This window comes from Stenella coeruleoalba (assembly GCF_951394435.1).
Source record: "Stenella coeruleoalba genome assembly, chromosome: 7".
Lineage (NCBI taxonomy): Eukaryota > Metazoa > Chordata > Mammalia > Artiodactyla > Delphinidae > Stenella > Stenella coeruleoalba.
In genome coordinates, this window is record NC_137153.1 from 116,785,947 (window position 1) to 116,808,513 (window position 22,567).

At 41.3% G+C, this 22,567-nt stretch overlaps 1 protein-coding gene across 2 annotated transcripts in view; it reads left to right on the plus strand.

The window, feature by feature from the left end:
* The first annotated feature begins 2,182 nt into the window (after positions 1-2,182).
* GPR107 (G protein-coupled receptor 107) overlaps positions 2,183-22,567 on the plus strand; it is a 76,583-nt gene continuing 56,198 nt past the window's right edge. For both annotated transcript variants that reach the window (XM_079925755.1, XM_079925754.1), the window contains exons 1-4: positions 2,183-3,551; positions 20,925-21,047; positions 21,356-21,406; positions 21,658-21,737. In XM_079925755.1, the coding sequence (XP_079781881.1) occupies positions 3,411-3,551; positions 20,925-21,047; positions 21,356-21,406; positions 21,658-21,737 (395 nt within the window). In that variant the 5' untranslated portion in view covers positions 2,183-3,410. The remainder of the gene's footprint in view (positions 3,552-20,924; positions 21,048-21,355; positions 21,407-21,657; positions 21,738-22,567) is intronic.

Below are 22,567 nucleotides of genomic sequence, written 5' to 3' on the forward strand. Positions count from 1 at the left end.
AGGAGAGGCCGTGGGCTTCCCCCATGCCCCAAGAAATGACATTTCAAGCTGAAGAACAAAAGTGACATTTGACTTCTGAATGTGTTGCCAGACCCCAATTTGACTTTTGGTTCGCTACACTGTGTTTATAGAGGGTTTTGGTCTGAAATGTCATCTCTTTTGATAAGAAAGACAAATGGCAATCATAACTGGAGAATATTAACGCAATAATTACATTAAACATCTCTGGAAATTTCTAAACTGATGCTAAACATTATGAATCACACTAGGTTCAAACTACCAATTCTGCTACTAGTGGCAAACTTCAGTGGACCTTGCAAGGTTAGAGGAAATAGAAAAATAAAATCCACTTGACTAAGAGGATAAGGCTGAAAGTCAGATTTAGGAGACAGTATTTCCAGCCCCTCCAGGCCTTTTCAGTCAGTACCTCAAAGTTTAATGCCCCTTTGAAAATGTTGCCAGGGAGAGGCAGGCCTAACTTGTTCTGTTACTCAACAGGTCTGTTCCCAGTTACAGTACCATGATTATGCAAATAATCTGTTCTTGAAACTCTGAAATCATGTGTTTAAATATAAAAATATATAAATAAATATAAAATTGCCAAGATAGCAGTTTTCACAGAATTTGAGAAGTTACTGTCTAATCAATACTTCACTTAAGTCTTTGTAATTTGTGTTCCCTTTCTTACTTCTCTCAATTCCAAGCTAATGACTGGCACAATATAGTTCTCAAATACCTGAAGAAACTATTCCTCATAAACGTCTGGACAGATGCCATTGGTATGTGACCCTGTGAAGGTCACATAATAATTCCCAAGTGAAAAGAAGCAAGGAATAAGAACCCAGCTTTGAGCCCTCGTAAAACTGTTTTCCAGAGACTAAAAGACAAACGTCTTCTACTTTATAAACTAGTTATTATAATATTAAATAAAATTAATATTCTTCCTGATCAATCCGTTTTTAGAAGCCTATTATATTCAAATTTAAAACCAGAGATTCTCAAAAATGGTACCTCACTTTAAAAAGTAAACTATAATAATACTCCAACACTGTAAATTGCCCTTAAAAATGAAACTGCACTTGAAAATCCCCATTTCTTTTAACGATTAGTTTCATACTGAAGTGAGAATCAGCTAACTGCCTTTGGTATTTCCTCTAGATACCTAAAAGAAAGTATCAACTATTTTACATTTCTTCTATGTTCTTTCATACTGCTGATTGTTAAAATACTTTCTGAAAATTTCTCTTGCATTTCACTTGATAACACACTGGTTACTCAGATTCTGGGATTTTATTTTTTGAAAATTTAAAATTATAAGAATTAAAAATAATAATAATAAAATTATAAGAATTAGAAAGCCATGTACGGTATAGTGCAAGAAGCGCAGACCCTGTTCTGAAGCAGATGAGGCTCCAGTCCTGGTTCTAAAGATGCTTGTCAAAAATTACCCAACTCATTGTGTGATCTTGAGCAAATCACTTGAGTTCCTTGGATTTGTTTTCACATCTGTTAAATAAGGTGAAAGGATCTGTTGATTATCTAAGGACCCTTCCAGCCTCGTATGAAATGAAATTTTTGAAACAATTGCAGGACAGGGATTAAGTGCTGGGCTTTATGGGAGAGGCCTGAATAAGAGTCATTTATAAATGATCAGACCATCCTGAATAAATTAATTTATCTAACCAAGTCTTATCTTTAAAAAAGGAACAAAAATATAGATCTTATAAAGATTTTGGTCTTAAATTATAAAATGTACATATAAAGTACTTAGCAGAATATTTGGCAAACTTAATTGCTCAATAAATAGATTAACTATTATCTCCTTTGTGGATTTCTAAAACAATAAAGTTTCTTCTTCTCAGTTTCCTGTAAGATGGGGTAAGATCAGATGAGAATTCTGTTCAAAGAAGTAAGGTTGCATATTCACAATAGATGGCTAAGGATATGAGGTTGGAGAAAGAAGTAAACCACCAAACAGTAAACATTGCCTTTCTAGCTTCTCGGCTACACCTCAGTACCCTGTTTTTGTTCTTGCAGAGGGTGTGACAGAACCTGTACTGGTTTTTGACTCAAGGGAAGAATTCATAGATTCATGACTTTTACTACTATGATTGCACAGCTAAAAGATCTAGGACCCTCCCTCCTCTCTTCTGTACTTTCCCAACTGATTCTTTCTAACCTGAGTGCAGCACTTTAGCTCCATTTAAATATATCATGTTAATTTCAGTTTCTAGGTCCAGTTAAAAACAAAGAATCTGATTCTGTCATAAAACACATTAGTACACTGATAGTCACTCAGTATTGGGATTCCTGGTGGTTTTTATTTTCTCCTCTTTTGCTTAAATGATTGCACACAAGGAGCATGCATTATTTGTGTGGCAAGAAAAACAAAACAAAAACAATGAAAAAAAACTCAAAAAACTAAAAACTAAATAAACCTAGCTAGTCTATTGGCAATTTTAATAAGCACGTTCCTCTACAACTCCTTGATAAAAAATAGTGAGTTGAAGGATTCCTTCCCTTAAAGATCTCCTTACATAAATTTAAAAAATAATAATAAAAAAAGGTCTCCCTACAAATTCCAAAGATAAGAGGCAAAGGAAGTTTCCACACAGAATTAAAAGATTCATACTCTAGTGGTCGGATAAACTAGCATGAAGCAATATAACACAGTATTTAGTAGTTTCCACGTGATTCCCAGTTCAACCTGGAACAAATGACTTGATTTCTTAGAGCTTCAGTTTGCTTACCGGTAAAGGGGGATAATGCTTATACCTACCTCCTATCTCATCAGATTGTTCCAAGGATTAAATGCAAAAATGCACACAAAAGGTCTAACGAAGTGCCTGATAAGGGCTCAATAAATTCCTATCACTACAACCACTTCGTCAAAAATTTCAGTGTGAAGAGCCTCAAAAAAACCAAAGGACTAAAAGACAAGCCACGAACTTGGCATTTTCCACCGAGTCAACGGTGCTCGGGAAATCAGTCCCATCAACGGCCAGGCACCCTGGCGGTACCCCCACCCTTTGGAAAGCGGGGTGACTCGGTGGGCCGAGTCGCGCAGGCCCAAGGTCGCTTTCCAAGCTCCGCCGGGCTGAGGCGACGACCGGGCTGGTCTGCCCAGCGACTGCTGCCATGGCAACCGCCACAGGGTCCCCACTGGAGGCGCCACCTCTTCTGGCTAAACCTAAAGTCCTCACAGCGGAAGCCAACTGAACGGCCTCGAAGTAGCCAGCTTAGGCCTCTCGGCGACTTCCCGGGCCCCACACTCCAAGAAAAAAGCCACAGTCCCCGCGCCGCTGGCCGCGGAGCCCCTGACCCCACCTTCCAGGCCCTTCCGGCGGCCGCCGCCCTTTAACCCCCGGAAGTGGGCGGGAGAGGAAGCGGCTGGTGATGCTGGAACAAATATGGCCGCCCCGGCGCCCGTCGGCTCTTCGGGCTCCCGCAGTCCTCGGCTGATCGCCGGCCTTCGGCTGTTCCCACTACTGGGGCTGCTGCAGCTGCTGGTCGAGCCTGGCCTGGGCCGCGTCCACCACCTGGCGCTCAAGGTAAGGCCGACCGGGGCCGGGTAGGAGCGGGCCGGGGGCCGGAGGCCGCGGCCGCTCCCGGGAGCTGGGGGCAACTTTGGCCCAGAGGAGGGGGGGATTGTCTGTGAGTGTTTGGGTTCCCGCCCTTTTTCCCGGGCGCGGCCTCTCTCCGAGAAGGGTCTGTTGGGAACTCTGGGGATGGCGGGAGTCCCCTGTCTGTCTGGAAAGGGCAGGAAGATTCGAGCTGAGAGAGGGGAAGGGGCTGAACTGCGGCGTAACCCCGAAGGACTCCGGAGGCCGCGCTTGCAGTCCCTGCTGGTTTCCCTAGCTTCCTTGCCGACAGCAACCTGCTTTTCCTCCTCCCTTCTCACCTTCAACTTTCATGCCCCACTTCGCTTGTCCGCGGTCTCCACTTGTCCATGCCCTTGTACTTGGCAGAACCTTTGCCTCAATTTCCCGGTTCGGCTTCGGGCGCACTCTGGACTGATCAAAGCGGGAATCTCCAGGAGGAATTTCAAATCTCGCTTGAAATACGTGACCGGAAATTTAGACCCAACATTTAAAATATGTTTCTAATTAGAGGGCCTGCCTTTTTATCTCTCGCTCCTGTCATTGTCTGCCTAGGGAAGGGATTTATGATAGGCCTAGAATGATCCCTTGGATCTTGCTTTATAACTCAAAACATGCCTCCAGGCGATTCAGCAGGTTAATGTATCTGGAAAGTAGAAAACTAAATCGTTATGACTCAAAGCCTTGTGCATTGTTTTCATAATATACAATTTTCTTAGAAGTGTGGGATTGTAGAAAGTTTGCCTTGTTAAAACAGTACCTTAACAAAGCATTGTATTTTGTGAATGTACAGTTTAAAGAGTACAGAATCTGGATTAAAAAACCTGGCCAGACCCATACTCCATACCTTGGCTACCAGTTGTTCGTAAATAAAATGTATCCTGATTAAAATGGTTTTCAACCGCAGGAAGCCAAGTGAGTCTTGGCTCCTTTTGAGAATCTGCTGAAAGGTATTGAATCTCTCCCCAGAAAATGCAGGTAGAAATGTAGGCAAAACTTTCTTGGAATTTCTAGGGCTTTTATAATCCTGCGGAAACTTATCCATAGGCCCTAGTCCCCAGGTTTACGACTCCAAGAGATGAACTCCTAAAATTCTTTCACTTTATAGTTTGGGATCATGAGTCTTAGATGAAGTCATGCAACTGAGCTTATGTAGTTTATAAATTAGAGACAAAGCTAATACTAGGACACACTGGATCATGTCTCTTGGCTTTGGGCATTTCTAAAATTAAAGTGTCGGATGGCCAGCATCAGTAGGTAAATAAATACTGACCTTAATGGTATAGAGGAAAAAGTATACTATCCTCAGTGGTAGAAGCAACCCGAGTTGGTGTAATTCTGGTGATTGATTTCTCCATATTGTGCTAAATTAATGAATATTTTTCATCTTTGTAATTGTTTCTCAAGTACTGTGGTGCCCTTTCCATAGTCAGTACTGTAGTTGCTCCTTTTCTCTTAAACAGTATGGTGTTTTGCCCAAGGAAATGGAAATCACCTGAAGAGAGCCTGTCAGAGCAGCAACATTAGATTATCTTCTTTTGCTTGAGACTGAGAGAAATAGGAGAATTTCAACCATACACCAAATAGAATAGTATAGTGAACTCCCATGTAGCTGTCACCCAGCGTCAGTAACCATTAACCAGTGGCTAATTCTGCCCCTTCCCCACACGAATCACTTCTCACTTGCATTCTTTATTTTTTAATTAGAAACAAGTCTTTTCATTTTTTATTCAGTTTTCTCATCACATGCTACATTTTCCATCATTCTTCTGGTTTTCTCAGTCTTCTCAAATTTCTTCTCTTTTGTTCTTTCTTTAGATTCCTTAACTTTTTGAAACAACTTTATTGAGGCATAGTTTATATACATTAAAATTCACCCATTTTAAGTGTACAGTTCAGTGATTTGTTAGTAAATTTACTGAGTTGTGCATCTATCACCACTGTTCAGCCATGGAACATTTCCATCATCTCTGTAAGATCCCTTGTGTTGGTTTACAGTTAACTCCTATTCCCACCTCCAGCCCCAGACAACCACTAATCTACTTTCTGTCTCCGTTGATTTGCCCTTTCTGGATATTTCATGTAAATGGAATCGCACAGTATGTGATCTTTTGTGTGTGGCTTCTTTTATTTATGTCGTTGAGGTTCATACATGTTGTACTGTGTATTAGTAATTCATTCCTTTCAATGGCTGACTACTATTCCATTGTATGCATATACCACCTTATGCTCAGCCAGTCACCAGTGATGGACATTTGGGTTTCCTTTTTTGGCTATTGTGAATAATATTGCTGCAGACATTCACATGCAGGTCTTTGTGGGGACATATGTTTTCATTTTGCGGGGTGATAGCTAGGAGTGGAGTAGAATTGCTGGGTCATATGGAAGATATGTATTTAACTTCTAAAGAAACTGCCAAAGCACTTTCAAAGTGACTGTACCATTTTCCAGTCCCACCAGAAACTGTGAGGGCTCTCCTTTCCACATATTGTGCCAGCATTAGTACTTCTTATGTTATTTTAGAGTGAATCAAAGTCATCATGTTGTTTGATCCATAAATATTTCAGTATGTACCTATAAGAAACAGGGACTCTTTCAAAAACATAACTACAATGCCATTATAACAAAGAAAAAAGTTAATCTTTAATATCATGAAATACCAAATCAGGTTCAAATTTCCATTGGTCATAAATGGATTTAAACTTTTTAAAAATCAGAATCTAAATATTGTCCTTACATTATGATTGGTTAATATGTCTCTTCCTTTTTTTTTTTTGCGGTACACGGGCCCCTCACTGTTGTGGCCTCCCCGTTGCGGAGCACAGGCTCCGGACGCGCAGGCTCAGCAACCATGGCTCCCCAGCCCAGCCGCTCCGTGGCATGTGGGATCTTCCCGGACCGGGGCACAAACCCGTGTCCCCTGCATCGGCAGGCGGACTCTCAACCACTGCGCCACCAGGGAAGCCCAATATGTCTCTTTAAGTCTCTCTTGATCTAGGGGATCTCATTCCTCCAAGCACCCCCGTACTGGATTTTGCTGATTATTTCCTTGTGGTGTAATTTAGTATGTTCATCTATCCTTCATCCTATGTGGCCTGGATATGCTGGATCGTGTGTGTGTGTGTGTGTGTGTGTGTGTGTGTGTGTTTAAGAAAAGCTAGAAATTCAGGCTTTTATGTGAAATTAGCTAGCAACTAACTCGAATTTAAAAACGAAAACAAAACACGGTGTTGGCCAAGTATAACACATTTGTGGGCCAGTCTAGTCAGCGGACTGCCAGTTGGAGAACTGTTTAAAACATAGAAGTGGCTAGGTAAGTGATCATCAGCTAGCTCAGTTAAATGTTACTGTATTTATTTTCTAAATTCAGTTTGTGAGAAAAACTAAATTGAAGTATCGTTACTCCACTTGCTTTATAGTTGAAAACAGTTCAAAATATGAAGTTATTGAGGAATATAAAACACTTCTTGTGTTCTAATATTTAGTGAAAAGAGCAGAGTTGTATTCTAGTATTTAGTGAAAAGTTTAAAACTTTTTAAAAAAAGGAGAAAGTACACCGAAATGGTAGCTGTCTTTAGGAATTATGGGAATTTTTTTTCTTATTTCATCTCCAGATCTGACCTTTCTTCTGAGCTCTGGACAAGTATATCGGATTTCTTAACCCCTGTTTCCACTCAGATGGCTCATAAGCACCTCTGTATGTTAGAAACCAACCTGTCCTCCCACTCCCTTCACCCTCAACCTGTATGTACTCCTTCTCTAGTTTTTCTTTTCTTAGTATCTGGGACCACCAGCTGCTCATTTTCTCAAGTCAGAAATCTTTTATTCTTATCTTCTCATCATCAAGTTCCATAGATGTGTGTTCTAAATAAATAGATCTCCATTCCATTCACTGCTCTGTCATCACCACTGTGACTGTTGGGTCTAGGCCATCCTTATATCTCTTGGAACAGGGCGGTCTCCTCATACCTGGTGTCCTAGCATTACTCCAGTTTGTATTTTGTTTTGTAGCTGGAATGATCTTCCTAAAAGCCAAAGCCAGTCGTGTCACTCCCCTTTTAAGCCCATCAGTGGCACCCTGTTCCCCTTAGGGGGAACTCACAACTCTTAGACTGCCAGTCTTTCTGTTAGCCAGCCTCCTCTCTAGTCTCATTGCCCTTCCTTTCTTTAGTTTCTTAGTTCATGTGTGTGCAGCTTGGTGAATTTTTTTTCCCCCCCGGTACATGGGCCTCTCACTGTTGTTATTTTAGAGTGAATCAGAGTCATCATGTTGTTTGATCCATAAATATTTCAGTATGTACCTATAAGAAACAGGGACTCTTTCAAAAACATAACTACAATGCTATTATAACAAAGAAAAAAGTTAACCTTTAATATCATGAAATACCAAATCAGGTTCAAATTTCCATTGGTCATAAATGGATTTAAACTTGTGAAAAATCAGAGTGGGGGCTACTCTTCATTGTGGTGCGCGGGCTTCTCATTGCGGTGGCTCCTCTTGTTGCAGAGCACAGGCTCTAGGCACGCGGGCTTCAGTAGTTGTGGCACGCGGGCTCAGTAGTTGTGGCTCGCGGGCTCTAGAGCGCAGGCTCAGTAGTTGTGGCACATGGGCTTAGTTGCATGTGGGATCTCCCCGGACCAGGGCTCAAACCCTTGTCCCCTGCATTAGCAGGCGGATTCTTAACCACTGTGCCACCAGGGAAGCCCGGACATATGATATTTTAAAAAAAGCATTTCACAGAGGAAAAACCCAAATGGCTGATAAACCTAGATGAGGTGCTCAAACTCATGAAGTACCAGGAAATGCAAATTCAGTCAACATCAGCCTTGATTTTCCCCAAAACTGGGAAAAATGAAATGTTTGATGACATCAAGTTTCAGTAAGGATGTAAGGAAACGTTCATATACTTTGGGGATCCATTTGGCAATTTCTAGTAAAACTGAAAATGTGCCATCTAGATATATATACCCTCAGTCCCCACACACATAATGCATAAGACATGTACAGGGAATGTTCATAACAGCACTGTCACAGCAGAAGATTGGGAATTAACCTGAATGCACAAGTAATGCTTTAGGGAAATGGATATACTGTGATGTACATAATGATGGAACACAAGCAGACAAAGTGAGGAACTAGAGCATATTCAATGTATCGACACAGTTAGGTGCTCAAAGAATACAGTGTTGTCTGAAAATGCAAGTTGCCAGACATACACATACATCATGACACAGTTTATCCAAATTGTAAAAACATAGCAATGCTATATGATGTTTATGGTTATGGATACGTCCAGTGAAAAATAGAAGCGCACTTAACCAATTCATGAGCTTGGGAAGCGATGGTGGAGGGGAATAGGATTCAGTAGAGGTACAAAGGCGCTTAACTTTGTCAATGAAGTTTTGTTCTTTTCCTCCTTCCCGCCCTCCCTTCCTGTGGCTCTGAAGCAACTACAATACAGACATTTGGTAATTGTGGGGAGTGGGGATTTGGATATTTGTCGCTATTCCTTTTACTGTTCTACAGCGAGGGGTATTGTGAGCCTTCTGAGGGCAAGGGCTCACTTGTCTCGCTGACCATTGAATGTGCAGGGCCTGACACAGATAAGGATTCAGGAAGAGTATGTTGAATGAGGAAATGAATGTGTGTCTGTGTTCCAGATTTTCTAGGATGAGCGCTTACTACTGGAAAAAGTATGGTTGCCAATGTTTATAAAAATAGAAATTCTTTGCACCTGGGTGGTGGGCTTGTGAGTGCTTAGTACGTGGCTGATCTTGTTATAGATGCCACCAAACAGCAAGATTATAAATTATGGCTCTGTACCTTTCTGTTTTGTTTGGTTAGTACCACTGAAAAGCTACAATGACTGAAAAATGTGTTTTAAATATTCTTACATGTAAAAGGAAAACACCAACCTATTATTATTAGTTTATACCTGAGTGGTAAGGTTGCAGCTACTTTTCTGTACTTTTTCAATTACATTTTCTGTGAGCATGTGCAAGTTTTATAATTGAAAATAAATGATATTAAAATAAAACAGAGATTAGAGGGAAATCTCCAAATTCTGAATAGTTTTCACAAGGTGGTGAAATAGTAGTGACTCGGGGGCAGGGGAGAGCTTTGATTCTTTTTTCCCTAATATAGTTGTCTTTTTTTTTTTTTTTTTTTGGCCACAGCATGTGGAATCTTAGTTCCCTGACCAGGGATCTAACCCGTGCCCCCTGTGGTGGAAGCACAGAGTCCTATCCACTGGACCGCCAGGAAATTCCCCATTTGTAATTTTTAAAAATTAAATTTGATTACAAAAACTATCCTATTCACTCTTAAAGTCAAATAAAAATGATGTTTTTGAATACAGTACTTCATTTTGAGAGGCATAGTTTACAGACAACCAAAAATGTTTTTGCTTGGATAAAGTGTAGATTAGAACAACAGAAGTTATAATTACCTTTCGTAAAACATTTGAAGGAGTCAAATAGTATTTGTTATACGACAAGTAAGTTTGCTTTTTGGTGACCTAAGAGCTTTTCTATTATGAGTCCGGTCCTTCCTGTTGCCCATCCCCTTAAGTTGGATTCTTCCGAGTTGACCACTGGTACCATTTGGTGTGTCCCTTCCACGTTTAAGGTCTTCGTATACACATTCCCCACACGTATGTTTCTTTCTTTCCTTTTTTTGGTGTAATCACTTTATAACATCTAAGTCAGGTCAGGGTGTGTGCAGAGCTCTTCGATGACTTCTAAGCCAATGTCCAGCCATCCTGGCCTCTTGCAGTCCTCCGTCCACAAAGCAGAGGTTCACCTGAGGGTGGCACTCCTGGATGCCGAGGCCCAAGTGCCCTTCCTCTTTACGCCTGCAGGCTGATGTCCAGCTCCTCTCAGTCCCTGCTCAAAGATGCCTTCCCAGTGAAGCTTTCTCTGACCAGCCTCGCGTGGCTGGCAGTGCTGCACGCCCTCCTCCTCTCCCTTCCCTGCTGTGTTTCTCTGTCGCGCGCGCTCATCACCGTTGAGCAGAGGATGGCTCATACTGTTTATTTGTTCTTATCTGTCTGTCTCTACTAGAATGTAAGCTCAGTGAGAGAGGCCTTTTTGTTCATTTTTTCAGTGTTTTGTTCTCAAAACCTAGAGCAGTGCCCGTAGGTACGCAATAAATACTTGTCAAATGAATGAACTTTTTCATTTATTAGTTGTGGACATTTAAAAAATGTTAGTGTATATATGGGTCTACTTCCTTCTGTTTAACTACTGCAATAATACTTCATTGTAAGAGGGACTCACCATTTCTAAAAATCATTCTTTTGTTGATGGAAATTTATAGTGTATTTTTATTCCTTGATTTTAGCTATTATAAACAAAGCTGCTATGAATATTCTTGTCGTATAGCTTTGTGTATTTCTGTGGAGTAGATTCCTAGGAAAGGTACCAAATAGCCCTCTATAAAGGTTTTATCAATTGACACTCCACCAGTAGAGTATGAGCATGTTCAGAGTGTTCATTTACCCACATACTCCCCAACACATTATGTCTTAGCTTATGCCAACCTGATAGGGAAAAGGTGACATCTTATTTTAAGTTAACTGTTGGTGAGGTTCAGGATCTCAGCATGTTTATTAACCCCCTGCTGGCCTTTAATTTCAGATCTTCTCTGTAGACCAGAAAATTTAGGAAAACTTATTTCAGTAAGAGTATACTTTTCGGTGTATATATGTTCTTAAATGCTGGTAAAGCATTTGTGGTGGGAAAAATAAAGTTGCATGCAAACAGAAAACATGAAAAAGAGAAAAAAAATTGCACCCATAATTAAGAACCAAAATTTCACTTTTTAAAAAATAAATTAATAATTTAATTTATTTTTATTTTTGGCTGTGTTGTGTCTTCATTACTGTGCATGGGCTTTCTCTAGTTGCGGCGAGCGGGAGCTACTCTTAGTTGCAGTGCGCGGGCTTCTCGTTGCGGTGGCTTCTCTTGTTGCAGAGCACGGGCTCTAGGCGCATGGACTTCAATAGTTGTGGCACGCGGGCTCAGTAGTTGTGGCTTGCGGGCTCTAGAGCGCAGGCTCAGTAGTTGTGGCACACGGGCTTAGTTGCTCCGCAGCATGTGGGATCTTCCCGGACCAGGGCTCAAACCCATGTCCCCTGCATTGGCAGGTGGATTCTTAACCACTGCACCACTAGGGAAGCCCCAAAACTTCACATTTTAAATAAACTTTTTGGGTAAAATTTTGGCTTAGAATTTCAATAATATTAAAGTTTTAATTTTACAAAGTAGTTTATTGCAAATAAGAACAAACCTTTCAGGGGACTTCCTTGGTGGTCCAGTGGATAAGACTCTGCACTCCCAATGCAAGGGGCCCAGGTTGGATCCCTGGTCGGGGAACTAAATCCTGCATGCATGCTGCAACTAGGATCTGGCGTGTTGCAACTAAGACCCGGCACAGCATGCATGCATAAATGAATAAATAAATTTATTTATTTGTTTACCAGAAAACCTTTCAGAATAGTCTGAAATAATCTAGAATGATCTGATGCTGCCTTTTTTCTGAGATCCTCTATGATAAATTACGTGTACATTAATTCAGATGGCTTCATCATCATCGTCAAACTAATGCTTATGTCTTTGTTTGAACTAGTACTTTTGAGATTATAACTGTGGGCCAGTTATGTTTCCACCAACTTCAGATAATATAAATCTACTAAGGAAGGCCACGAAAAAATATAAGTTTTTACAATCAACCATATAAATATGTACCTGGGAACAGTCCTGTATTTTGTTTATGTTCTGGTAGCCTTGACTTCTCATGAGTGAACAAATTCATTTAATTAACTTGATAAGCAGTTTACTGTGATTAGGAATATAACTTGTTTTTATGGTTATTTTTTTATTCCTCCCCTATATGGGGAGGAATGTAAGGGAACAAAATTGATCACAAGTTGATGGCTTGAAATTTTGTATAATAAAAAAAAATTTAAAACAAGCAAAGCATATACCATTTATTTGGTTGTAAAAAGTATTAATTTTCTATTTTGGCTGCACCATGTGGCATGTGGGATCTTAGTTCCCCGACTAGGGATTGAACCCGCATCTCCTGCATTGGAAGACAGATTCTTTACCACTGGACCACCAGGGGAGTCCCTGTAAAAAGTATGAGATGGATAAGAGCACAGGTTTGGGTTTTAAACAAACCTGAGTTAGAATACTGGCTTTGCCACCTACTAACATTACGATTTTAAGCAAGTTTTACCACTCTGAGCCTCATCTGTAAAATGGGCATAACAACATCTGTCTCACAGTGTTGTAATAAGAGTGAATGGTGATAGAGTTCTTCCTAGCACAGTACTGGGTACAAGGTCAAATGTTTGCGATCTCTGTGATCCTTGGAGAAACAGGCAAACCTTACTGCTCATTCAGTGCTAATGGAAATGATTTGAGTGGGCTTTGAAAATGTAATTAAATCTTCATTGCTTGTGTCAGATATTGTCATCTTCACCCCACTTTGGCAACTCCTTGCCTTGCCTCCTTTTACTCTGTCACTCTGCCAAGACACTGACATTGCTGCCTCTTACCTGGGAGAGTATCTGGAGGGACAGATGTGAGTGCTAAGGCTTCTCTCTTCCCCTCTCACACCCCATCCCCAGATGTTGCCTGCAGCACTCTGGCTGTAGCACTTACAGTGGGCGGGATGTTCATCCCAGGGCCCCCAGATCTCTGGCTTCCTTGTGGTAGAAGGAGAGGTTTCCTTGTTCCTGGACAGTTAGGCCTGGCTGTTGGAGATTTTTTTTGAGACTGAGTGTTTATCACTTCTTGGGCCTCAGCCCTTAGGGGTGTTTTGTAAATATTGGTTTATTTACATTGAATTAAATCAAAGTTGAATGAGTGGTTAGAATGTTTGACCTTCCTGTTTACTTTCAATCTCAAAGTTTGTGTCTCTATGATTTGTATAGTGAAATACAGTTTACAGAGTCACTTCCATACGTATCTTATTTGATATGGTGACATAATAGCTTAAAATGGAGTGTCAGAGGTTAGGTTAGGCGAGGGTCCTGCAGTTATTACTGGCAAATGGTAATACTTAGAAATAGCGATTGATTTTTTTTTTTTTGTAATTACAGATTAACACACGGTCTTTGTTAGAAATTTAGAAAATATAGAAAAGTATAAAGAAAAAATTGCTACCCACCATCCCACTGGTACTAACCTTTTCATGGTTTGATGAATTTCTTTCAAATCCTTTATAAATAATTGTAAATATGTATACCTTTTAATTTTTAAAAACAAATTTAGCTCTTAACTGTATATAGTTTGTTTCTGTTCTTTGCATTTAATATTTTTTCTAGCTTTATTGAGATATAATTGACAAATAAAAATTGTATGTGTATGGGCTTCCCTGGTGGCGCAGTGGTTAAGAGTCCGCCTGCCGATGCAGGGGACATGGGTTCGTGCCCCAGTCCAGGAAGATCCCACATGGCGCGGAGCGGCTAGGCCCGTGAGCCATGGCCGCTGAGCCTGCGCGTCTGGAGCCTATGCTCCGCAACGGGAGAGGCCACAACAGTGAGAGGCCCGTGTAAGGCAAAAAAAAAAAAAATTGATTGTATGTTTGTGAATAGTTAAGATTTACTCTCTTAGCAGATTTCAAGTATACAGTATTGGTTTTTTTTAATAAATAAATTTATTTATTTTGGCTGCGTTGGGTCTTTGTTGCTGCGCGCGGGCTTTCTCTAGTTGCGGTGAGCGGGGGCTACTCTTCGTCGTGGTGCATGGGCCTCTCATTGCAGTGGCTTTTCTTGTTGTGGAGCACAGGCCCTAGAGTGTGTGGACTTCAGTAATTGTGGCACATGGGCTCAGTAGTTGTGGCTCGCGGGCTTAGTTCCTCCATGGCACATGGGATCTTCCCGGACCAGGGCTCGAACCCATGTCCTCTGCATTGGCAGGCGGATTCTTAACCACTGTGTCACCAGGGAAGCCCCAGGTATACAGTATTGTTAACTGTAGTCACCACGTTGTACATTAAATCTGCAGAATTTACTCATCCTGCGTATCTGAAACTTTGTACCCTTTGACCAACATCTTTCCATTTCCCTCTACCCCCAGCCTTGGTAACCACCATTCCGCTCTTTGCTTCTTAGAATTCAACTTTTTTAGGTTCCACGTATAAGTGAGACTGTGCAGTATTTGTCTTTGTGTGTCTGGCTTATTTAACTTAGCGTAATATCTTCCAGGTTCATCTGTGTTGTTGCAGATGACAAGGTTTCCTTCTTTTTTAAGGCTGAAAAATAGTCCATACATAAACACACATTTTCTTTATCCATTTATCTGCTGACAGCTACTCAGATTGTTTCCATATCTTGGCTATTGTGAATAATGTTACAGCTATCTCTTCAAGATAGTGATTTTACTTCCTTTGGATTTATTCCCAGAAGTGGGATTGCTGGATCATATAGAGGTTTTTTTTTTGGCCGCGCCCTCATCTTATGGGATCTTAGTTCCCTGACCAGGGATTGAACCCGGGCCACGGCATTGAAAGCAGTGTGTCCTAACCCCTGGACTGCCAGGGAATTCCCTAGAGTTCTAATTTTAATTTTTTGAGGAACCTTCATACTGTTTTCCATAATGACTCTTCTAATTTACATTCCCACCAACAGTGTACAAGAGTTCCCTTGTCTCCACTCCCTCATCAACACTTGTCCTTTGACTTTTTGATAATAGCCATTCTAACATGTGTGAGGTGATATTTCATTGTGGCTTTAATTTACATTTCCCTGATGATTAGTGATATTGAGCACCTTTTATGTCTTCTTTTGAGAAATGTCTATTCAGATCCTTTATCCTTTTTTAAAAAAATTATTTATTTATTTTTGGCTGTGTTGTTTCTTGTTACTGTGCGCGGGCTTTCTCTGGTTGCAGTGAGCGGGCTTCTCATTGTCGTGGCTTCTCTTGTTGCGGAGCACAGGCTCTAGGCGCACAGGCTTCAGTGGTTGTGGCATGCAGGCTTCAGTGGTTGTGGTACGCGGGCTTCAGTAGTTGTGGCTCACGGGCTCTAGAGCTCAGGCTCAGTAGTTGTGGAGCATGGGCTTAGTTGCTCCACGGCATATGGGATCTTCCCGGGCCAGGGCTTGAACCCGTGTCCCCTGCATTGGCAGGCAGATTCTTAAGCACTGTGCCACCAGGGAAGCCCCTTTATCCATTTTTAAATCAGGATATTTGTTTTCTTGCTATTGAGTTGTTTTAGTTCCCTGTATATTTTGGATATTAACTAACCCCTTATCAGATACATGGTTTGCAAATATTTTTCTTAATTCTGTAGGTTGTCTCTTCACTCTGTTGATTGTTTTCTTTGCTGTGCAGAAGTTTTTTGTTTGATGCAGTCACATTTGTCTATTTTTCTTTTGTTGCCTGTGCTTTTGGTTACTATCCAAAAAGTTATTGCCCAGACCATTGTTAAGAAGCTGTTTTCCTATGTTTTCTTGTAGTAGTTTTACAGTTTCAGGTCTCACATTTAAGTCATTAATCCATTTTGAGCTGATTTTTGTATATGGTGTGAGAAAAGGATCCAGTTTCATTCTTCTGCATGTGGATATACAGTTTTCCCAACACCATTTATTGAAGAGACTATCCTTTCCCCACTGTGTGTTCTTGGCACCTTTGTCAAAGATCAGTTGAACATAAATCAGTGGATTTATTTCTGGGCTCTATATTCTGTTCCATTGGTCTATATGTCTTTATGCTAGTACCATACTATTTTGATTACTATAACTTTGTAATACATTTTGAAATCAGTCAGTGTGATGCCTTCAGCATTGTTCTTGTTACTCAAGATTGCGTTAAGGTCTTTGTGGTACCATGTGAATTTAGGATTGTTCTAGTTCTGTGAAAAATGCCACTGGAATTTTGATAGGGATTACACTGAATGATATGGATAGAATGGACATTTTAACAATGTTAATTCTTCCAATCCATGAATACAGCTTATCTCTCCATTTATTTGTGTCTTCTTTAATTTCTTTCATCAGTGTTTTTGTCGTTTTCATTGTATAGTTCTTCCTTCTCCTTGGTAAAATTTATTCCAAAGTTTTAAAAATATTTATTTATTTATTTTGGCTGCACTGGGTCTTAGTTGCAGCATGCGGGATCTTCGTTGTGGCATGCAGGATCTTTAGTTGTGGCGCGTGGACTTCTTAGTTGCAGCATGTGAACTTTTAGTTGCGGCATGCATGCGGGATCTAGTTCCCTGACCAGGGATCAGACCTGGGCCCCCTGCATTGGGAGTGCAGAGTCTTATCTGCTGAACCACCAGGGAGGTTCCTGTTGTTTTTTTTATGCTATTGAAAATAGAATTGTTTTCTTTATTTCTCTTTCAGATATTTTGTTATTGTATAAGAAATGCCACTAATTTTTGTATGTTGATTTTGTCTTGCAACTTTACTGAATTTGTTTATTAGGTTTTAAAAAATATTTTTTTAATTTATTTATTTGGTTGTACCAGGTCTTAGTTGCGGCTGGTGGGCTCCTTAGTTGTGGCATGGGAACTCTTAGTTGCGGCATGCTTGTGGGGTCTAGTTCCCTGACCACGGTTTGAACCCGGGCCTCCTGCATTGAAAGTGTGGAGTCTTAACCACTGCACCACCAGGGAAGTCCCATGAATTTATTAGTTTTAGTAGTTTCTTGGAGGAGTCTTTAGTGTTTTCTATATATAACATCATGTCATCTCTGAACAGAGACAATTTTACTTTTCCCTTTCCAATTTGGATACCTGTTATTTCTCTTTCTTGTCTGATTGCTCTGGCTAGAACTTCCAGTACTGTGTTGAATAGTGAGAGTAGGCATCCTTGCCTTGTTCCTGATCTTAGGGGGAAAGTTTACACCTTTTCACTGTTGAGTATGATGTTAGCTGTGGACTTGTCATGTTACAGCCTGTATCATGCTGAGGTACATTCCTTCCATACCTGATCTGTTGAGCGTCTTTATCATGAAAGGATGTTGTATTTGTCAAATGCCTTTTCTGCATTTACTGAGATAATCATAGGATTTTTTCCTTCACTTTGTTAATGTGGTGTATCACATTTATTGATTTACGTATGTTGAACCATCCTTGCATCCCAGGGATAAATTTTACTTGATCATGGTGTATGAGCCTTTTAATGTGCTGTTGAATTTGGTTTGCTAGTATTTTGTTGAGGATTTTTGCATCTTTGTTCATCAGGGATATTGGCTTGTAATTTTCTTTTCTTGTAGTGTCCTTATAGGCTTGGTATCAGGATGATTCTGGCCTTGTAGAATAAGTTTGGAAGTGTTCCCTCCTCTTCAATTTTTTGGAAGAGTTTGAGAAACACTGGTGTTAATTTTTCCTTAACTGTTTGAATACTGATTCAGTCTCCTTATTCAGATTTTCTGTTTCTTCAGATTGAGTCTTGGTAAGTTATATGTTTCTAGGAATTTGTCCATTTCTTCTAGGTACTCCAACCTGCATTTAATGTTATATTGTTATTACTTTGCAGTATTAGGGGATAGTGGTGTGAAAATGGCTTTCACCTCAGATCTGTGTTGAAATCCCAGCTTTACCACTTAGAGTGTCCATAGTCTTGGGTAGCGTTTCATCTCTGAACTTGTGTCTTCATCCCTGTCATGGGGATACTGCTTTTAACCACACTGGGCTGAGTAAGGATTAGACATCATAGGAAAGCCCTTGGCACATAACCCAGTTCTTGGTAAGTGCTGAAAACAGGGAGTTGTGATGCTGTTGTGATTGTTTAAAATATTCAAAAACATGTTTTTAATAGCATTGTATTATCAAGTGAAATGCTATACAAAAGTGAAAAAAAAACAATAAAGGAATAGAGTTTGTATGGAAAAAAATCACTGTTATAAGGTTACAATTGAAACATTTTCCCCCCCAAACCTAGAAAATAGACATTGTGGTGGACTATGTGATATAAAAATCGATTAACAGGCTTCCATTTTTGCTACACAACATCTAAATGCGTGATAAATTAGAACAAACATACTTTTCAAAATTTAAACTTATTGAAGTATAATATACATGCTAAAGAAAATACTCATTGTAAGCACACAACTCAATGAATTTCCACTGTGTAAGAATACTTGTGCAACCAGCAACAATGTTACCAAGCATTTCCAGAAGCTCCTAAAGGCCGCATCCCCCAAGTGACTGGAAAGTCTCTCCCTACCAAGAATAACCAACCACCATCCTGAGCTCTATTGCCTTTAGCGTATTTCCCCCAACGTTTGAATTTGAATTTGTTACACCTATGGGGAATATGGCTTGTTTTGCTTAGTGTTATGTCTGTGAGATCCATCCACGTTGCGTGGGGCAGAAATTTTTTCATTTTCCTTCATTGTCCCTCTGTAGCCCTTCTCATCTATGGATTTTGCCGGAGTATTAAGCCCTAAAGTCCAAAGTGATCCATCATATGTAGCTGAATTAATTTCTGTCCTGTGAGTCTAGGATGGTAGTAGCCTTGTAATACCTTCGGGAGAACTGAGAAGATGCCCACTCAAATCATGTTCCGTGGAGGTTCATCTCTCGTAGAGTCCCAGGAAAGACTGGGAGCTTTAGCTTTTCTGGTTTTTTGTCCGTCCCCCCCCCCCCCCCCCCCCCCCCCCCGTACAGTGAGGTCGGGCCTCTCACTGTTGTGGCCTCTCCTGTTGCGGACGTGCAGGCTCAGCGGCCATGGCTCACGGGCCCAGCCGCTCCGTGGCATGTGGGATCTTCCCAGACCGGGGCATGAACTGGCAGAGTCTCAACCACTGCACCACCAGGGAAGCCCAGCTTTTCTGGTTTTTGTGGTCTAGCAGCTCTCCAGTGTCTTCTAGCAGATGACTTCTGGAAGATAACAGTTAAGTTATCTTATCTGGCTTTTTTTTTTTTCTCCCGGGGAGTGCTGGTTTGCTGCAAGCTCCTCCATCCCACCTGGAGGTGGAAGGAAGTCTAGCAAATGCATAGCTGGGCTCCTAGAAAGAGGAGGGAAAGTCCCACGGCCAGATAAAGGGGAGAGGGAGAGAAGGAGCTGAAACCCCAGAGGCAAAATAACACAAGCCAGGGCTGCCCCAAGGCGTAGAAATCTGGACCCAGAGCCTTGGATTTTGAGCAGCCGGTGAGGGAGAGCAGGAGCCAAAGCCCCAGACCCAGGCCAGGAGGGCCGCCGGGACTGTGTCCCTCTGCTCGGCTCGTAACAGCAGCCTCTCCAGAGCTCTGTTCCTCGAGTGAAAGAGTGGGCTAGGAAATAGAGCCCTCCTAACGGCAGTAAAACGTGTCTTAGCTATGGGAGGAGTCAGTTTGATTTTTCTGCTGAAGATCTGATCCTTAGCCTCTCATCACAGGCGTTTGGTGTTTGCAATTAGACTACCTCTTGAAGTCCAGAAGCTCCACGTCTAGAAATAAAAAGTTACCCCTCACACAAAGAAACAAACTGCTAGGAAAGTCAGCAGAGATGACCAAGAACAGAATTAGGGGTTTCAGAGCTCCTCAGTATGTTGTAAGAGAGCTATATTTAAAATGAAAGAAACAGCGGATAGAGTTCTAAAACATGAGCAAGAAACAAACACTACCATTAATGGCTCTGCGGATTTGAGGAAGAACCAAATCCGAGTTTTAGAAAAGTGCTTAGCATAATGCCTTGCATTCAGGAGCTGCTTAATAACTGTGCACATTTGGGCAAATAATTCTCAATATAAAACTCATGACTTTGCACAATGTGGAGCGTCTTTGTGGAGCCTCAACTTTAGAAGTACTCACTAATATCATTGTTCCATTGGCCCTAAAATTTGTTGACTGAGTTGACATTGGAATCACCATTTTGAGATAGGTTCAAGTAACGTTCAGATAGTCCTGTTGTCCTGCAGTGGGAGGAGCCGCTTACACTAAAGCGCCTCAGAAGGTTTATATAAATGAGCGCATTCTTGGAGCAGCTTTGGCCTCTTCCCCCCGCCTCCATGTTTTGAGTGCCTACTGGATGCCAGGCCTTGTACTTGAAGGAAGCATGGGAGGATGACTAAAACACTGTTCCTCCTTTCCTGGAATCCACATTCCGCAGGCCATCGAGTCTGCCCCCGGGACCCTTACAAATACACTGGAATGAATCGAATCTATTGTGTGTTTCCTTCTGCAAAATTGTTGCTATATTATGAGTATCTGATGAGTCTTCTTCAGCTTTTGGAGCAAGAACACAGCTGTCTGTATTACTGAACATATAGAAACGTTGATTAGGTAGCAGGGAACTAGGTAACCATAGTTTTCCAAGCAAATGAATATGTTAACTAATCAAGTTAACTTCTCCATGTTACTAATTCCACCACTGCAAATCCTTTTAGGATGATGTGAGGCATAAGGTTCATCTGAACACCTTTGGATTCTTCAAGAATGGGTACATGATGGTGAATGTCAGTAGCCTTTCAGTGAGTGAGCCTCAAGGAGCCACAGACAAGGACGCAACTGTAAGTGCCTTTCCAGGAGATCTTTTCTGTTGCTTAGGTGAAAGCTTCACCCCATACTTAAATATGAAGTATCAGAATGTAGAGAAAATTAAACTTGTGAGCGGGCGTCAGATAGTTTTATTCTTAGCAGTTAAGTTGTAATTCTTGAATAATTTTAGTAACAACTGATCCTTCTTACAAAATGAATGCTAAGGAAACTAAGAGGTGGCCAGACCAAAAGTGTCACCTTTCTGCTCTTGGAGTAATGAAGGTAAGGGCGCCCGGGCATCATGTGGTTATTTACTTGCATTGTTTTTACCTCCTCTTAGATTGGATTCAGCCTAGACCGCACAAAGAATGATGGATTTTCTTCTTATCTGGTGAGCGTCAAATGCGTGACCTGATCACTCCCTTCACTCGAACCCAAGACACTGGGTGGAAACACCCTGCTTCCGTCAGTGCTGTTTTCTTGAGGTGGTAGCAGCTTTGACTTGCAAGCATCTCTGAGCACCCACAGTTGTGTTATTTGAATGGAGTCTGGGCCACTTATTTGCTTAGTTCCTGAAAACGTTTTGTTCTTACTCTAGTGTGAATGAATAAGGTGGTGTGTAATTGGGTCTTCCTTTCTCAGGATGAAGATGTGAATTACTGTATTTTAAAGAAACAGTCTGCCTCTGTCACCCTTCTAATCCTAGACATCTCCAGAAGTGAGTAAGTAATTCTACTAATCCTTCAGTTCAATCCTAGAGTAAAGTTAGGGGGAATTTGGTAGTTAAGTTACCATTTATTGTCTGCCACATGCCAAATATTTTGCTGAGTGCTGGAGATTAAAAACAAGATGAGGAAGACAGAGGTCCAGTCCTGGAGGAGCTTCTTGATGGATGAGGGAGACAGAAGAGCAATACAAACGATCACAGCAAACTAGAGAAGTAGTAGAGCAGAGAGACTGAGGATTGCAGAAGAGAAGGGAAAGCTTCAGAGAAGTGTTGGTGCGACCACGCTTCTCATGAATAGCCTTTACAGATGAGTAAGAAAGGGAAGAGCATTTTAGGCAAAGGGAACGTGATATACAAAGGCAGAGTGGTGTGAAATAGCATGGTGTGTTCAGTGAAGTGAGTGCGTTGTCTGCATCCAGCTGAGGGGAAGAGAGGAAGGCTCCTCCCCGTTCAGTGCTAGACACGTGCCCCTTGGTACGAGTGATGGTGCCAGCTGAGGTTGCGTGTCCACTCAGGCATGGAAACTTGCTGGTTCCTCCTCAGGCGGGATGGGGCAAACAAAATTGCGGTCTGGTAAGCAGGGAGAAGGGAGGAAATGCATATTAGGCGGGCTACTAATAATGCTCACTGCCCCTCGCGTGCTCCCCACGGCTTCACTTTAACATCTTACTGGGGTTTTTTTTACCTCTTGTTCCTTTTCCCTTGTACACCAATTTGTTGAACACACTGCACATACTTAGGGGGGAATGTGTACCTCAGAATTGTATGGTTGCTACGAACTTAAGCTTTAGAGTGAGACTGCCCAGGTCCTCGCCCAGCTGCTCA